This window comes from Dama dama, chromosome 9 (genome assembly GCF_033118175.1).
Source record: "Dama dama isolate Ldn47 chromosome 9, ASM3311817v1, whole genome shotgun sequence".
Taxonomy (NCBI): domain Eukaryota; kingdom Metazoa; phylum Chordata; class Mammalia; order Artiodactyla; family Cervidae; genus Dama; species Dama dama.
This window is the reverse complement of record NC_083689.1, coordinates 19,527,007-19,541,035: the sequence shown is the minus strand read 5'-3', so window position 1 is coordinate 19,541,035 and position 14,029 is coordinate 19,527,007. Positions and strand designations below refer to the sequence as shown.

The 14,029-nt window shown below is 41.2% G+C and overlaps 1 protein-coding gene and 1 pseudogene across 1 annotated transcript; one reads left to right on the top strand and one right to left on the bottom strand.

The window, feature by feature from the left end:
• Nucleotides 1–3,858: 3,858 nt before the first annotated feature.
• On the bottom strand, nucleotides 3,859–4,140 carry LOC133061272 (small ribosomal subunit protein eS27-like). Its single transcript, XM_061149268.1, has one exon. It carries the CDS (start codon nucleotides 4,108–4,110, stop codon nucleotides 3,859–3,861), a length of 252 nt encoding a protein of 83 aa, XP_061005251.1. The 5' UTR covers nucleotides 4,111–4,140.
• Nucleotides 4,141–8,239: 4,099 nt separating this feature from the next.
• On the top strand, nucleotides 8,240–10,654 carry LOC133062774 (zinc finger protein 709-like; annotated as a pseudogene).
• The last annotated feature ends 3,375 nt before the right edge of the window (nucleotides 10,655–14,029 follow it).

Here is a 14,029-nt window from a genome sequence, read left to right as displayed (position 1 = left end):
GTCCCAGTTTCCTGCCCGGCCTTGAAACCTTATGGCTTGATGCTATAATATATCAAGAACCTATAAATGTTCCTACAGAGACCACTTCCCACCCACTGGGAGAACCTGGTCAATTCAAAGACACGCCCTCCGGCCTCCTTTCACTCAGGTACAGGGGGCGTGGCCTTGCAAACTGTCCAATCAGGGGAGTCGCTGATTATTTTACGCTTGATTATTTGGTGGCGCCTCTTGGATGATGTGGGAGGTATGGACTGCGTGCTCAGTGTAGATTTTTCTTCTGGAGCCAGCCGCATCAGCTGTAACTGACTTAAGGCCCCAGGTGGCTATGTCGCATTATGTGTCGTCGTGAGAGCACTTGTCGCGGAGTGTCGTGGGGGGATGACTGGAAACTCCAGAAACCGAAAAATGTTGAATGTGCAGAGTCAGGTGTTGGGAGAGAAGGGCCGTGGGATTGATGGAGCCAGGTTTCCTAACTCCGGAGTCTGCGGACCCGGGTTCGCTGGTTGTGTGGCATGCAGAATGGGGACTGGGCTGGCAGCCAGGACACCCTGACATCCTGTCCTGTCACTGCAAGCCCAAGTCTCCCCTAGACTGCGCGATGGCCATAGGGAGGAACACGGGGCAATAGTGAGTCGGTCTCCAGGGTTTGCCTGTGGGAGCAGCTGTGGCCTGTAGGGTGTCCTTTTCTCCCTTTCTCTGCAGGAGAATCGTTTTACTCTTACTTTTTAAAATGCTTGAGGAGCAGGTCCTCAAATTCACGAACCTGTCCGCCCAGCCTAGCCTTTCCTAGGACTGGCAATAAGTCCCTGAATTTCCAGATCTTTCCTCACATTCCCAAATGCCATCTTCCTCTCTGCAGTTCATAGTATCACTTTTACCTATTTTTCTTCTTGGTACATTTCAAAGTGATGTTGTATTTTGTTTATCCACAGAGCCATGGATGACTCGTTTTAAAGATTTGTTTTTATGGCTATTTACTTGAGAGGAGAACAAAAAACAATCACCTGGAATATGTTATGAAATCTTTGAAACTGAAATCTTTGTGCCCCTCCTCTCAAAATCTATCTTGCTCACAGACATGAAGACTTTTGGCTAGAGGATCCTTTTGAATAACTTTCCTAGGTTATCTGCCTTTTCAGCAGTGCCTCTGTTTCTGAGTTTCTCACTTTGAAAAGATGTGTTCACTTATTTGAGACTCAGTTTTTCAATAAATTTGAATTTTATTTACTCAATAGAGCTGGGGAGACAGTGTAAAGCTTTTCCAAAGAGGCAAGAAAGGTGAATCTCAGAAAAAAGAATCTCATTATTACATTCTACATGTTAAATTTCTGTTTAATATTTTTTAACTCTGAATAGATGTAGTTATAGTCTGAGGCCTTTTGGGTCATTTCAAATGGCGTATCAGGACTTAGACTTGCAATGTCTAAAAGTGTTCCCTGTGATCGTTTACAATTTGGTTTCTTTTTTTGAAAATAAGTGACCTCTTCATTTTCTGATAGGAATAGATATATTGGAGTTTGCCTGTTGAACAAATAAAATTGCGTCACAATTTTCTGTCTTCCTTTCCACATAAACACTGGGTTGAGTGCTTTTGCTGGATTTCTTGTGAAGTATCATTTTGTCAATTCAATGGTAATTCAAAGTATTGTGACTGTAGAGCAGAGCCTGAAGACAGTGACTCCAAACTAAAGCTCCCCTCTTTTTGAAGCAGAGCAGACAGTGGGGGTTTTCTTTGGCGTAGAAATCTTTACATGTTATGTTTGAGTTCTGCTTCTATGATGTAAGTGCACTCAGCGTGTATTTTGTGTATTGAAAAAGTCTGTGGTCAGGAGTTCTGTCTCCTGGACAAAGAGCCTATGAATTGGGGGGTTGAGTCTGATCTTAAACTGAATCTTCCTTGAGCGTCTCCTGATTTTTTGAGGAGGTGAGGAGAGTTCTCTCCAGTGATGGCTCAGGTGTCCCTATCCTCCTTCACCAGGGACTGACCCACCTTAGAGATTATATCTCAACCTGGGGTGGGGCTTCCCAGGTGGCACAGTGGTAAAGAATCCTCCTGCCAATGCAGGAGATGCGGAGACACAGGTTCAATCCCTGGGTCGGGAAGATCCCCTAGAGAAGGAGATGGCAACCCACTCCATTATTCTTGCCTGGGAAATCCCGTGGACAGAGGAGCCTGGCAGGCTACCGTCCACAGAGTTGCAAAGGGTCAGACACAACTTTAGCAAGTAAACAACAACAAATAAATGTCCAGTGATATCTTTTTTTATTTTTTTATTAATTTTTATTGGAGTGTAGTTGCTTTACAATATTCTTAGTTTCTGCTGTATAGCAAAGTGAGTCAGTTATACATGTATACATATATCCCCTCTTTTTCAGAATCTCTTCCCATTTAGGTCACCACAGAGCACTGAGTAGAGTTCCCTGTGCTATACAGTAGGTTCTCATTAGTTATCTATTTTACACATTTTATCAATGGTGTACATGTCAATCCCAACCCATCCCATCCTGCCAGCCTGCTTGGTATCCATACGTTTTCTCTCTACGTCTGTGTCTCTATTCTGCTTTGTAAATGACATCTGATATTTGTTTTATTTGCAATTTCCTAATGACATTTGATGTTGAGTGTCTATTCATGGGCTTATTTAACATCCATATATCTTCTTTGGTGATGTGTGTTCGAATCTTTGGCCCATTTTTTTAGCCATGTTTGGGACTTTATTTTTTTCCCCCAAGGATTCTTGCTTTATTTTTGATTTTGCCATTTTTAACTGGATTGTTTATCATCTTACTGTTGTATTTTAAGAGTTCTTTGAACATTTTGGATACCAATCCTTTGTCAGATATGCAGTAGGAAATGGCAACTCACTACAGTATTCTTGCATGGAAAATTCCATTCACAGAGGAGCCTGGCAGGCTACAGTCCATGGGGTTGCAAAAGTCAGACATGACTGAGCAAAAAAAAAATCTTTATTCTGCAAAGATTTTTTTCACAATCTGTGACTGTCTTTATATTCTCTTACCATTGTCTTTTATAGAATAAGGGATATTAATGAAATGAAGCTTATTTTTTTCTTTCTTGAATCTTGCTTTTGGTGTTGTATCTTAAAATTCGTCAATTAACACAAGATTCCCCGGATTTTTTCCTGTTATCGTCTAGAAATTTTTTACTTTTGGATTTTACATTTAGAACTATGGTCTACTTTAAGTTTTCTGTAAGTTCTGTGTGTAGGTTTACTTACTTGTTTTTTGCATGTGAGTATCCACTATATATAGCACTATTTGTTGAAAAGTCTTTTTTTTCTCCATTGAATTGCCTTTTAGTCCTTTATCAAAGGTCAGATAGCTATATTTCTCTGGATCTATAAGAAAACAGTTGACTTCTGTATCCTCAGTCTTTCCATACTCTCTTATTAATTGCTGGAGTGATATCTGGTGTTATGAATCCTTTCAGATATTTTACATAGAAAATCATATCACACACAACAGAGCCAGTTTTATTTCTTCCTTCCTAATCTGTATATATTTTATTTCCTTTTCTTGCTTTATTGCATTAGCTGGGCCTTCCGGTATAGTATTGAACAAGAGTGGTGAGAGGACACCTTACCTAGTGTCTTAGTATCTTACCAAAAACAAGCCTCTTGTTTCTCACCATTAAGTGTGATGTTGCCTACAGGTTTCATGCAAATGTTCTATCTTAAGAGGCAGAACTCCCCTCTGTTCCTAGTGCATTATTATAAGTGGATGTTAGGTTTTATCAAATGCTCTTGTCTTACGTTCCTTTCATTCCTGATTTTTTTTTTTTTAATCCAAAACGTGTTTATTGGGATGGTTTCCTGTTCATCCTGATACAGGATGCTTCTAGTGCTGCTTCCGTCTGAAACAGCATCCTTCTGTAAGCCTTGCTTTTCCTTCTGTAGGCTGGCAGAGGACAATAGAGCAGCCAACACACAAAACTACTGTTTGTGCATGGCTAACGACGGTGGTGATTTTATAGCATCCTGGGCATTTTATATCCATGAAATAGGAATTGAGGCTCTGCACCAGGCACTTCTTGTGTTTCCTCTTCTCCTCTTCTGGAGAGGGATGAAGAAGATCCTTTGCGAGAGGCATGTTCTCGTGAGGAGGTCGTCACCGCCGGAAAGGCTCATTCCTGATTTTAACAATTTCTGCCTTCCCTCTTTTCTCATTTAGCCTGCCTAAACCTTTATCAATTTTACTGATTATTTCAAATCATCAGCTTTTGATTTTGTTGATAGTCTATATTCCTGCAATTTTTAGGTCTTCCCTAGTTTGGGGGGGGGGTCATTTTATTTTAGCATTATTGTGATATAACTGACATATAACATTTTCAAGTGTACAACATAATGATTTGATATTTGTTTATATTATGAAGTATTACAATAAGTCTAGTTAGTTAACTAGACAAATATTATTACACATGATTACAGTTTTTCTTATGATGAAAAATTTTAAATTTCCTCTGTTAGAAACTTTCCAATATGCAATAAAGTATTATTAACTATAGTCATACTGCTGCATATTATATCCCCTGACTTATTTTATAACTGAAAGTTTATAACCTTTGATCTGCCTCCACCTATTTCACCCACCCCTCGACAACCCTCTCTTCACTTACCCTCTCTGGCAACTACCAATCTGTTCTCTATATCCGTGAACTTGGGGTTTTCTTTTTTTCTTTTGCATTCTTTGAAGGAAAGCCCTGTGAATCCTTTGTGTTATTATATAATCATGGACAGATTCACCAGCAGACCTCCGTGGACTTGAGTTAACTCCTGAGCAATATGGAGCTCTTAACATATATGGAGCTCTTAACAAGTTCCTCAAGGGTTAGCAAGGGCTTTGACTGAAAAGAGATCTTTCAGTACTTTATCATTTCATTCTGTGTGCTAAAAACTGGTGAGAAGCAGCCCTGAGGCTCATCATATAGAATTTGTGGAGGTCTAAGTTGTTAATGTCTTTTTAGCATGTCATATCTTGGCAAGTTGTCTGAACCCTTGGTTCTAAATAACTTCTTAGCTCCACTAATGGGAGAGAGAAAGAATGGAGAAACAGTCTGCAATAAATGTTACACAAACAAAGTACAAGGGTGTTTTAATCTGGCCAGTTACACCTGGCTAATTCAGGCCAATATGACTAAATGATCCTCATTACAAGCTGTATTTCCACAGGCCTCCTGGACTCTCATGTTTGGTGACAGGAAGAGAAGGAAAAGCTCCCATTTCTTCACTGTATTTTATTCATTAAAAACTACTGCAGGTTTGATCTCATGCATCATGGCTTTTTGCTTTGCATGTGCACTTAACCACATCCAACTCTTTGCGACCTCAGGGACTGTAACCCATCAGTCACCTCTGTCCATGGGATTTCTCAGGCAAGAATACTGGAGTGGAAAAATGTATTAAAGATCCAAATGTAAGACCAGAAACTGTAAAACTCCTAGAGGAAAACATAGGCAAAACACTCTCTGACATAAGTCATAGCAGGATCCTCTATGATGACCCACCTCCCAGAGTAATGGAAATAAAATCAAAATAAACAAATGGGACCTAATTAAACTTAAAAGCTTTTGCACAATGAAGGAAACTATAAGCAAGGTGAAAAGACAGCCTTCAGAATGGGAGAAAATAACAGCAAATGAAACAACTGACAAAGAATTAAATCTCAAAAATATACAAGCAACTCCTGCAGTTCAATTCCAGAAAAATAAGCGACCCAATCAAAAAATGGGCCAAAGAATTAAACAGACATTTCTCCAAAGAAGATGTATAGATGATTAACAAACACATGAAAAGATGCTCAACATTTCTCATTATCAGAGAAATGCAAATTAAAACCACAATGAGGTACCATCTCATGCTGGTTAGAATGGCTGCTATCAAAAAGTCTACAAATAAACACCGGAGAGGATGCAAAGAAAAGGGAACCCTCTTACACTGTTGGTGGGAATGCAAACTAGTACAGCCACTATGAAGAACAGTGTGGAGATTCCTTAAAAAACTGGAAATAGAACTGACCCAGCAGTCCCACTGCTGGGCAAACACACTGAGGAAACCAGAAGTGAAAGAGACACATGTACCCCAATGTTCATCACAGCAGCGTTTAGCCAGGACATGGAAGCAACCTAGAGGTCCATGGAAGCAACCAGAGGAATGGATAAGAAAGCTGTGGTACACATACACAATGGAATATTGCTCAAATATTAAAAAGAATGCATTTGAATCCATTCTAATGAGGTGGATGAAACTGGAGCCTTTTATACAGAGTAAAGTAAGTCAAAAGAAAAACAGCAATACAGCATATTAATGCATATATATGGGATTTAGAAAGATGGTAATGATGACCCTATATGCGAGACAGCCAAAGAGACGCAGATGTAAAGAACAGACTTTTGGACTCTGTGGGAGAAGGCGAGGGTGGGATGATTTGAGAGAATAACATTGAAACATGTATATTATCATATGTGAAACAGATTGCCAGTCCAGGTTCGATGCGTGAGACAGGGTGCTCAGGGCTGGTGCACTGGGATGACCCTGAGGGATGGGATGGGATGGGGAGGGAGGTGGGAGGGAGGTTCAGGATGGGGAACACATGTACACCCATGGCTGATTCATGTGAATGTATGGCAAAAACCACCACAATATTGTAAAGTAATTAGCCTCCAATTAAAATTTAAAAAAAGAATACTGGAGTGGGTTGCCATTTCCTCCTCCAAGTGATCTTCCCACCGCACTCATTGAACCTGTGTCTCCTGTGTCTCCTTCATTGGCAGGCAGATTCCTTACCACTGTGCCACCTGGGAAGCCCCTATATATCATGGAGGGCTGAGTTAAATGGTGTGTGATAACAAAGGAGATGAGTTTTTTTCAAAAGAGATTGATGTGTTTAAAATGATATTTGATTCATTTTTGTAGCATTTTTCTTATTTCTCCAAGGCCCTCTAGACCTTCACATTAGAGAGCAGTAACATTTCAAGTGGTCACAGTAAAAATGCATAAATAGTTTGCATGTGTTCCTTATGCTGTTAAATTCATGATGAAATAAGTATGGACAGAAAGTAAGTTCTGATGACCAAGACATAAAATAAATGTTTGAAGGTGATAGAATCATATACAATCTTCCTATAAATTGAGCATAAATCCCAGAGTTCTGTCAGACTCACACATCTTACTGGAAACATATTTGTGATGTTTTAGGACACAGTGACTTTTGAGGATGTGGCTGTGAACTTCACCCCAGAGGAGTGGGCTTTACTAAATCCTTTGCAGAAGAAACCTTACAGAGATGTGATGCAGATAATTCTGGGGAACATTTCTTCACTTCTTCGAGAACAAGTATTCCTTGCCAATCAACATTGTTCCAAGTTGTGGAATGTGGAAAAGGAATACAGTAGTCCCCCTAATCTGCATGGAATACATTCCAATACCACCAGTGGATGCCTGAAACCATAAATAGTACTGAATCCTATACATACATATCTATGATAAGTTTAGAATTTGGTGCACAGTAAGAGATTGACACGGAGAAGGAAATAGCAGCCCACTCCAGTATCATTGCCTGGAAAATCCCATGGACAGAGGAGCCTGGCAAGCTCCATAGGGTTGCAAAAGAGTTGGACATGACTTAGCAACTAACCAACAATAGCCAAGAGACTGATAACAATAACTAAGAATAGAACAAGTGTAATACACATGCACTTAACACACATAAGTGTTAAGTGTGCATAACTTTGCAGTTCAAGATGAGACAGCAAAATAAGATCAATTTCTTTTTCTTTCACAATTTAATAACAGAAGATTAATTTCTCCTATAGATCTTAGCGACATCAGTATATAGCTTTTCTTAAGTTTGAATTTTCATCTTTTCATTAAAAAAGGACTTTACAGTTTCTGTTTGGCATACCCTAATTCTTGCATCACTATTCTTGCATTTTGGGGCCATCATTAAGAAAAATGAGGGGACTTACCCTGATGGTCCAGTGGCTAAGACTCCACGCTCCCACTGCAGGGGGGCCAGGTTCAATCTCTGTTCAGAGAACTAGATCTCACATGCAGCAAGCAAGACCCAGTGTAGCCAAATAAATATTTTTTAAAAATTTAAAAAGGCATCATATTAGAGTCTTCTAAAAGTTTGTTTAAAAAAGAAAATGAGGATTACTTGAACCAAAGCACAGGGTTATCATCACAGTGATCTGACAACCGAGATGGCAACTAAGTGACAGATGGGCAGGTAGCGTATACAGCATGGATGCAGAGGACAAGGGGATGATTCATATCCTGGACATGATGGAGGGCATGTTGCAAGATTTCATCCTGCTACTCAGAAGGGTGCACAGTTTAAAACTATGAATTGTTTACTTATGTGATTTTCCGTTTAATATTTTCAGACTGCAATTGACCATAGGTAACTGAAACCACAGAAAGCAAAACTGTGGATAAGGGCGGACTACCACACACTGGTAAATAAACTAAGCATGTCACAGCTCATTGTGGACCTAGAATCTAATATTGTTCTATAATTTATAATAATTTGCATTATTTTTCTGGGTCTGCATTTTAGGGAAAAAATGAGACAGTCATAACGTTAAAGATTGGTACAAAACCCAAGGGAGGAAACTAAAGTGAGTTACACACACAGTAAACAGTGTCCCACGTGAGAGTCCTGGTATGTCATAAACTTTTCTTTTTCTTCATGTATCTATTTCTGGCTGTCCTAGGTCTTTGTTGCTGCACAGGCTTTTTCTCTAGTTGTGAAGAGTAAGGCCTACTTTCTAGTTGCAGTGCATGGATTTCTCATTGCAGGTGTTTCTCTTGTGGAGCACATGCTCTAGGGCATTTGAGCTTCAGTACTTGCAGTATGCAGGCTCAATAGTTGTGACATATGGGCTTAGTTGCTCTGTGGAGTATGAGATTTTCCCAGATCAGGGATCCAACCCATGTCTCCTGCATTGGCAGGTGGGCTCTTTACCCCTGAGCCACGAAGGAAGTCCCTATCATAGCTTTTTAAAATAAGCAAATAAAACAAAATAATCCCAGCTTCAAATTTATTTATCCTTAATTCTTTTCCCACTGAAAGTATTTATTTAAATGTGACATGGGTGTTCATTGTTTGTAACTTTATCCACTTTGGGAAACAATATTAAGAAACTCCATACATTAATATCACTGTTTTCATGATAGTCCTGTTACAGAGCTTGCCAACAGTTTAGAAAGAGCAAAAAATGTTCACTTTTGCTATAAAATATAAAAATGTAGTTCTAATACCCTACTAATAAATGTGAAATTATTAAATAAATCAATAATTTCTCATTTTTTTACAGAATTCATGTGGTAGAAAAACTCTGTGAAAGCAAAGAAGGTAGTCAACATAGAGGAACTGTCAGCCAGATTCTAAATCTTAATCTGAACCAGAAAACGCCTTCTGGAGTAAAACCATGTGAATGTCATGTGTGTGGAAAAGTCTTCTTGCATCATTCATTTCTTAATAGTCACATCTGATCTCACACTGTACACAAGCCATATGAGTATCATGAATACGAGGAGAAACCATATAAATGCAAGGAATGTGGGAAAGCCTTCAATGACCACAAATCTGCTCACAGACATGAAAGAACTCACACTGGAGAAAAACTCTATGAATGTAAGGAATGATGAAAAGCCTTCACATGGCTCACAGCCTTTTGAAGACACGTGATAAGACACACTGGAGAAGGACCCTATAAAAAAGGAACGTGGGAAATACTTCAGTTGTCCCACTTCATTTCGAGCCCATGAAAGAACTCACACTGGAGAGAAGCCCTTCATATGTAAACTGTGGTAAATCCCTCAGGTCTCCTCTAGGCTTGCAAATCTATGAAAGAAACTACACTGGAGAAAAACCCTATGAATATAAGCAGTGTGATAAAGCCCTCAACTGTCCTAGTTCCTTTCAAAGACATGAAAGGATCCACACAGCAGAGAAACAATATGAAAGTAACAATGTGAGAAAACTTTCAGTTCTCCTCTAGGTCTGCAAATCCATGAAAGAATTCACACTGGAGAGAAACCTTATGAATGTAAAGAATGTGGGAAGGCCTTCATTTCTCTTTCAAGCATTTGTACACATAATGCACACTGGAGATGGACCTTACAAGTGTAAGGAATGTGGGAAAGCCTTCATTTGTCCCAGTTCATTTCGATCACATGAAAGGACTCACACTGGAGAGAAGCCATATGAATGTAAACAGTGTGGTAAAACTTTCAGTTGGCCCAGTTCCTTTCGAATACATGAAAGAGCTCATACTGGGGACAAATCCTATGAATGTACAGAATGTGGGAAAACCTTCATTTATCGCACAACCTTTCAAGGACACATGAGATAGCATACTGGAGAGAAACCCTATAAATGTAAAGAATGTGAGAAAGCCTTCATTTCTCCCTCCAGCATTCAAACACACATGATAATACACACTGGAGATGGACCTTATAAGTGTAAGGAATGTGGGAAAGCATTCAGTTTTCCCAGTTCTTTTCAAATTCATCAGAGAACTCACACAGGCGAGAAACCCTGTGAATGTAAACAGTGTGGCAGAGCCTTCAGTTGTTACACATCCTTTCTAACACATGAAAAAACTCACACTGGAGAAAAGCCTTATGAATGTACAGAATGTGGGAAAGCCTTCATTTATCGCACTACCTTTAGAGGGCACATGAGAATGCACACTGGCAAGAAACCATACAAATGTAGAGAATGTAGGAAAGCCTTAAGTCATCCCAATTCCTTTTGAAGGCATGAAAGATCTCATACATTGTAGAGGCCCAAAGCCAAGCAGTGTCCTTTTACCTTTCTTGTATAAATTCTTTTAGTTGTATATGTTGGATCACCAATTGGTCAAACTGTTTCAGTTTTTGTTGTTGTTGTTGTTGTTGTTTTTGCTTTTGCTTCCTCCCTCCCTTCCTCCCTGACTGTGTTTTCATCACTGGATATACCTCAGGGGGATAGGTGTCCTCTCTACCCTGGTGTTTGTCATTTTTTTCCTCCAGAGAGCCTCACATCAGTGCCATTAATGTTAGGGGTCCCTCCCCATGATAGCTGGTTGCTTTATAGGATTTAAGGACCAACAGCTTGGTTTGGGTTTGAACTAATAATACCTTTGCTGACCACAGGGGTGCCATGGTGTTGTCCCCTAAAAGCTCAAGGGTAGGATCTTTGTTGCAGTACAGGTAGGGGCTACAGCACCAGAGGTACCCAAGAGTCTGGTGGTGGTGTTCCATCATTAAGTCATGTCCAACTCTGCAACCCCATGGACTGCAGCATGCCAGGCTCCTCTGTCCTCTGGTTTCTCAGGGAGTTTGCTCAAATTCATGTCCATTGAGTCACAAATGGCTACAGTCCATAGGGTCACAAAGAGTCAAACATGACTGAAGTGACCTGGCATGCACACGCTAGTGTTTCCATGGTTAAGACTCTGAGCTTCCACTGCAAGGGGCACAGATTTGATCCCTGGTCAGGGAACTAAGAGCCCTCATGCCACACGCTGCAGCCAAAAAAATTTCTCTAGTTTTTTAATAAAAATCTTACTCCCACAAGAAAAAGAATTGCAAACTGCTAAGGAAAATCAGTTACAAGGCCTTAATAATCAACAGAATCACAAATATTCAAATCAGCTGAGATAAGCAGCCCACAGCTTAGAGGGAAAAGCTACATTCTGAAGGCTTCCCAAGTGGCTCAGTGGTAAGGAATCAGCCCGCCAATGCAGGAGATATGGGTTTAATCACTGAGGTGGGAAGATTGCCTGGAAGAGGAAATGACAACCCAGTTCAGTTTTCTTGCCTGGAAAGTCCCATGGACAGAGGAGCCTGGCGAAATACAGTCCATGGGGCCACCAAGAGTCAGACATGACTGAGCGACTAAGCATGCAGAAGGTGAAACACTGTCTAGCTTTGGTCTCCAGACTCCTGGTTGAGATTGAACTACTGGCCCAGGTCAGTCCCTGGAGAAGCAGGGTGGGGCCACCAGAGCAGCCACAGGAGTAATAAACTCTGGGAGCTCTGCCCACCCTTCTCTCCCTGGGGAATAATGGGGGAAAACTCACTCTCTGGGGCTTCCATTCTCACAATGAGGAAACCCTCACCCAGATTCACCTAAAAGTTCTGACCCAAAGGACTTTCAAATTCAATACCTTCTGCCAGAAGACAGAACATGTGATCTTCACAGATTTTTTTTCCAATGGGCAGAAATTACTCGGAGTGCACCTACATTGTGAATGTAAAACTGTAAACCACATCTTTTCTTTTGTATTGACTGTGCCAGGTCTTAGTTCTGGTGTGTGGGATCTTCAGCTGTGGCATGCATTCAGTATCTAGCTCCCCAACCAGGGGTTGAACCTGGGCTCTCTGCATTGGGAGTATGGGTCCACTGGACCACCAGGGAAACCCCTCCAACCTACATCTAGAAACAGGCACAAAGGAACCATCGTTACAACCTTGAGATGGGCCTCACCAGGCCACCCCAACACAGGTGCATCCCCAGCTTTTCGAGGTTATAGCTTCTCTCAGTAGCAAGAGCTCTTTCTCAGGTGGCTGTGGGCAGGAACACACCTACAAGGGAGGTTTTCAGGAAGAACCATTTGGCCTTTAAGTTCTCCTCTTTGCAGCCTCAAGGCAGGGGCTTAGCTTGAAGTCACTGACCTCAGGCTCTGCTCCCATTCATGTTGTTCTGGACCAGCATTGAGATTTTAAAAGTGACAAACCCATTGTTTGAAGAATCCAGTGTATGCATGCTAAGTCACTTCAGTCAAGTCCGGCTCTTTTTTACCCTAGAAACTGTAGCCCACCAGACTCCTCTGTCCATGGGGTTTTTCCAGGCAAGAATACTGGAGTGGGCTGCGATGCCCTCCACCAGGGGATCTTCCTGACCCAGAGACTGAACCCATGTCTCTTATGTCTCCTGCATTAGCAGGCAGTTTCTTTACCACTAGTGCCACCAGGGAAGCTTCAGTAAAATCACTCAAACCCAATGTTTATATGTAAAAAGGGGAAGAAAATTGCAAGGCACTTTTTTTTAGTTCAGCTAGAAAACTCACAACTATATAATATCTATTCCTTTCAGAAAACGAATATGGCTGTTGTTATTTCCACCGAAAGAAATCACTTGGAAAACAATGACATTAGAGCCCATCTAAGTGTTGCAAGTCTAAGCCTGATAGTCCATTTTAAACAACCCACAAGAAAAGGACAGACTATAGCAGGGGCCATCCCAGAACAGCAAGCTCCCCACCCAACCCCACCCCCACCCTGCTGCCACTCCTAGCCATGTCCTCCACCTGTGTCTTGTCTGTAGAAAAACCATAGCCTCCTAGGCCTTCCCCAAGTTCTAAAGGGTAAATTTAATCAGAGGAGTGAGAAAATGCAGAAAGAAAGGTCAACAGTCGAGCAAGACAAAATAGTAATACTTCAGCCAGTAAAGTCAAGGATTTTCATTCCTCCTCAAGTGCGCGCTAAGTTGCTTCAATCATGCCTGACTCTTTGCAACCTCATGGAGTGCAGTCTGCCAGGCTCCTCTGTCCATGGGATTCTCCAGGAAGGATACTGGAGTGGATGGACACGTCTTCCAGGGGATCTTCCCAACCCAGGGATTGAAACCTTGTCTCAGGCATCTCCTGCATTGCTAGGCAGGTTCTTTACCACTAGCACCATCTGGGAAGCCCTGCTCCTCAAGGACTATAGGTAATACTCTGAACCATATCCTCCGAGCTGTTTTGCAGATACTGAAGCCCCCACCAAGTAGAAGAAGCTAACTGGATGCAGCCCACAAGCAAATAGAACTCAGACTGGTTGGAATCAGAAGGTTGATGATGTTGACTGCCAAAAACATCAGAAGAATGTCCACCAGCTGATCATGCACCCCTCTCCCTCTTCCTCATCCTATCTTTAAAAATCTTTCCCTGAAAGCCTCCCAGGGGTTCAGGACTTTTAAGCACTAGCTGCCTGGACTCCTTAATTGATGCCCTACAATAGATATGCCACACTTC

What these genes read in the sequence shown, in the direction of transcription:
- LOC133061272 (XM_061149268.1), bottom strand. Translation starts at nt 4,110, where the DNA reads ATGCCTCTCGCAAAGGATCTTCTTCATCCCTCTCCAGAAGAGGAGAAG.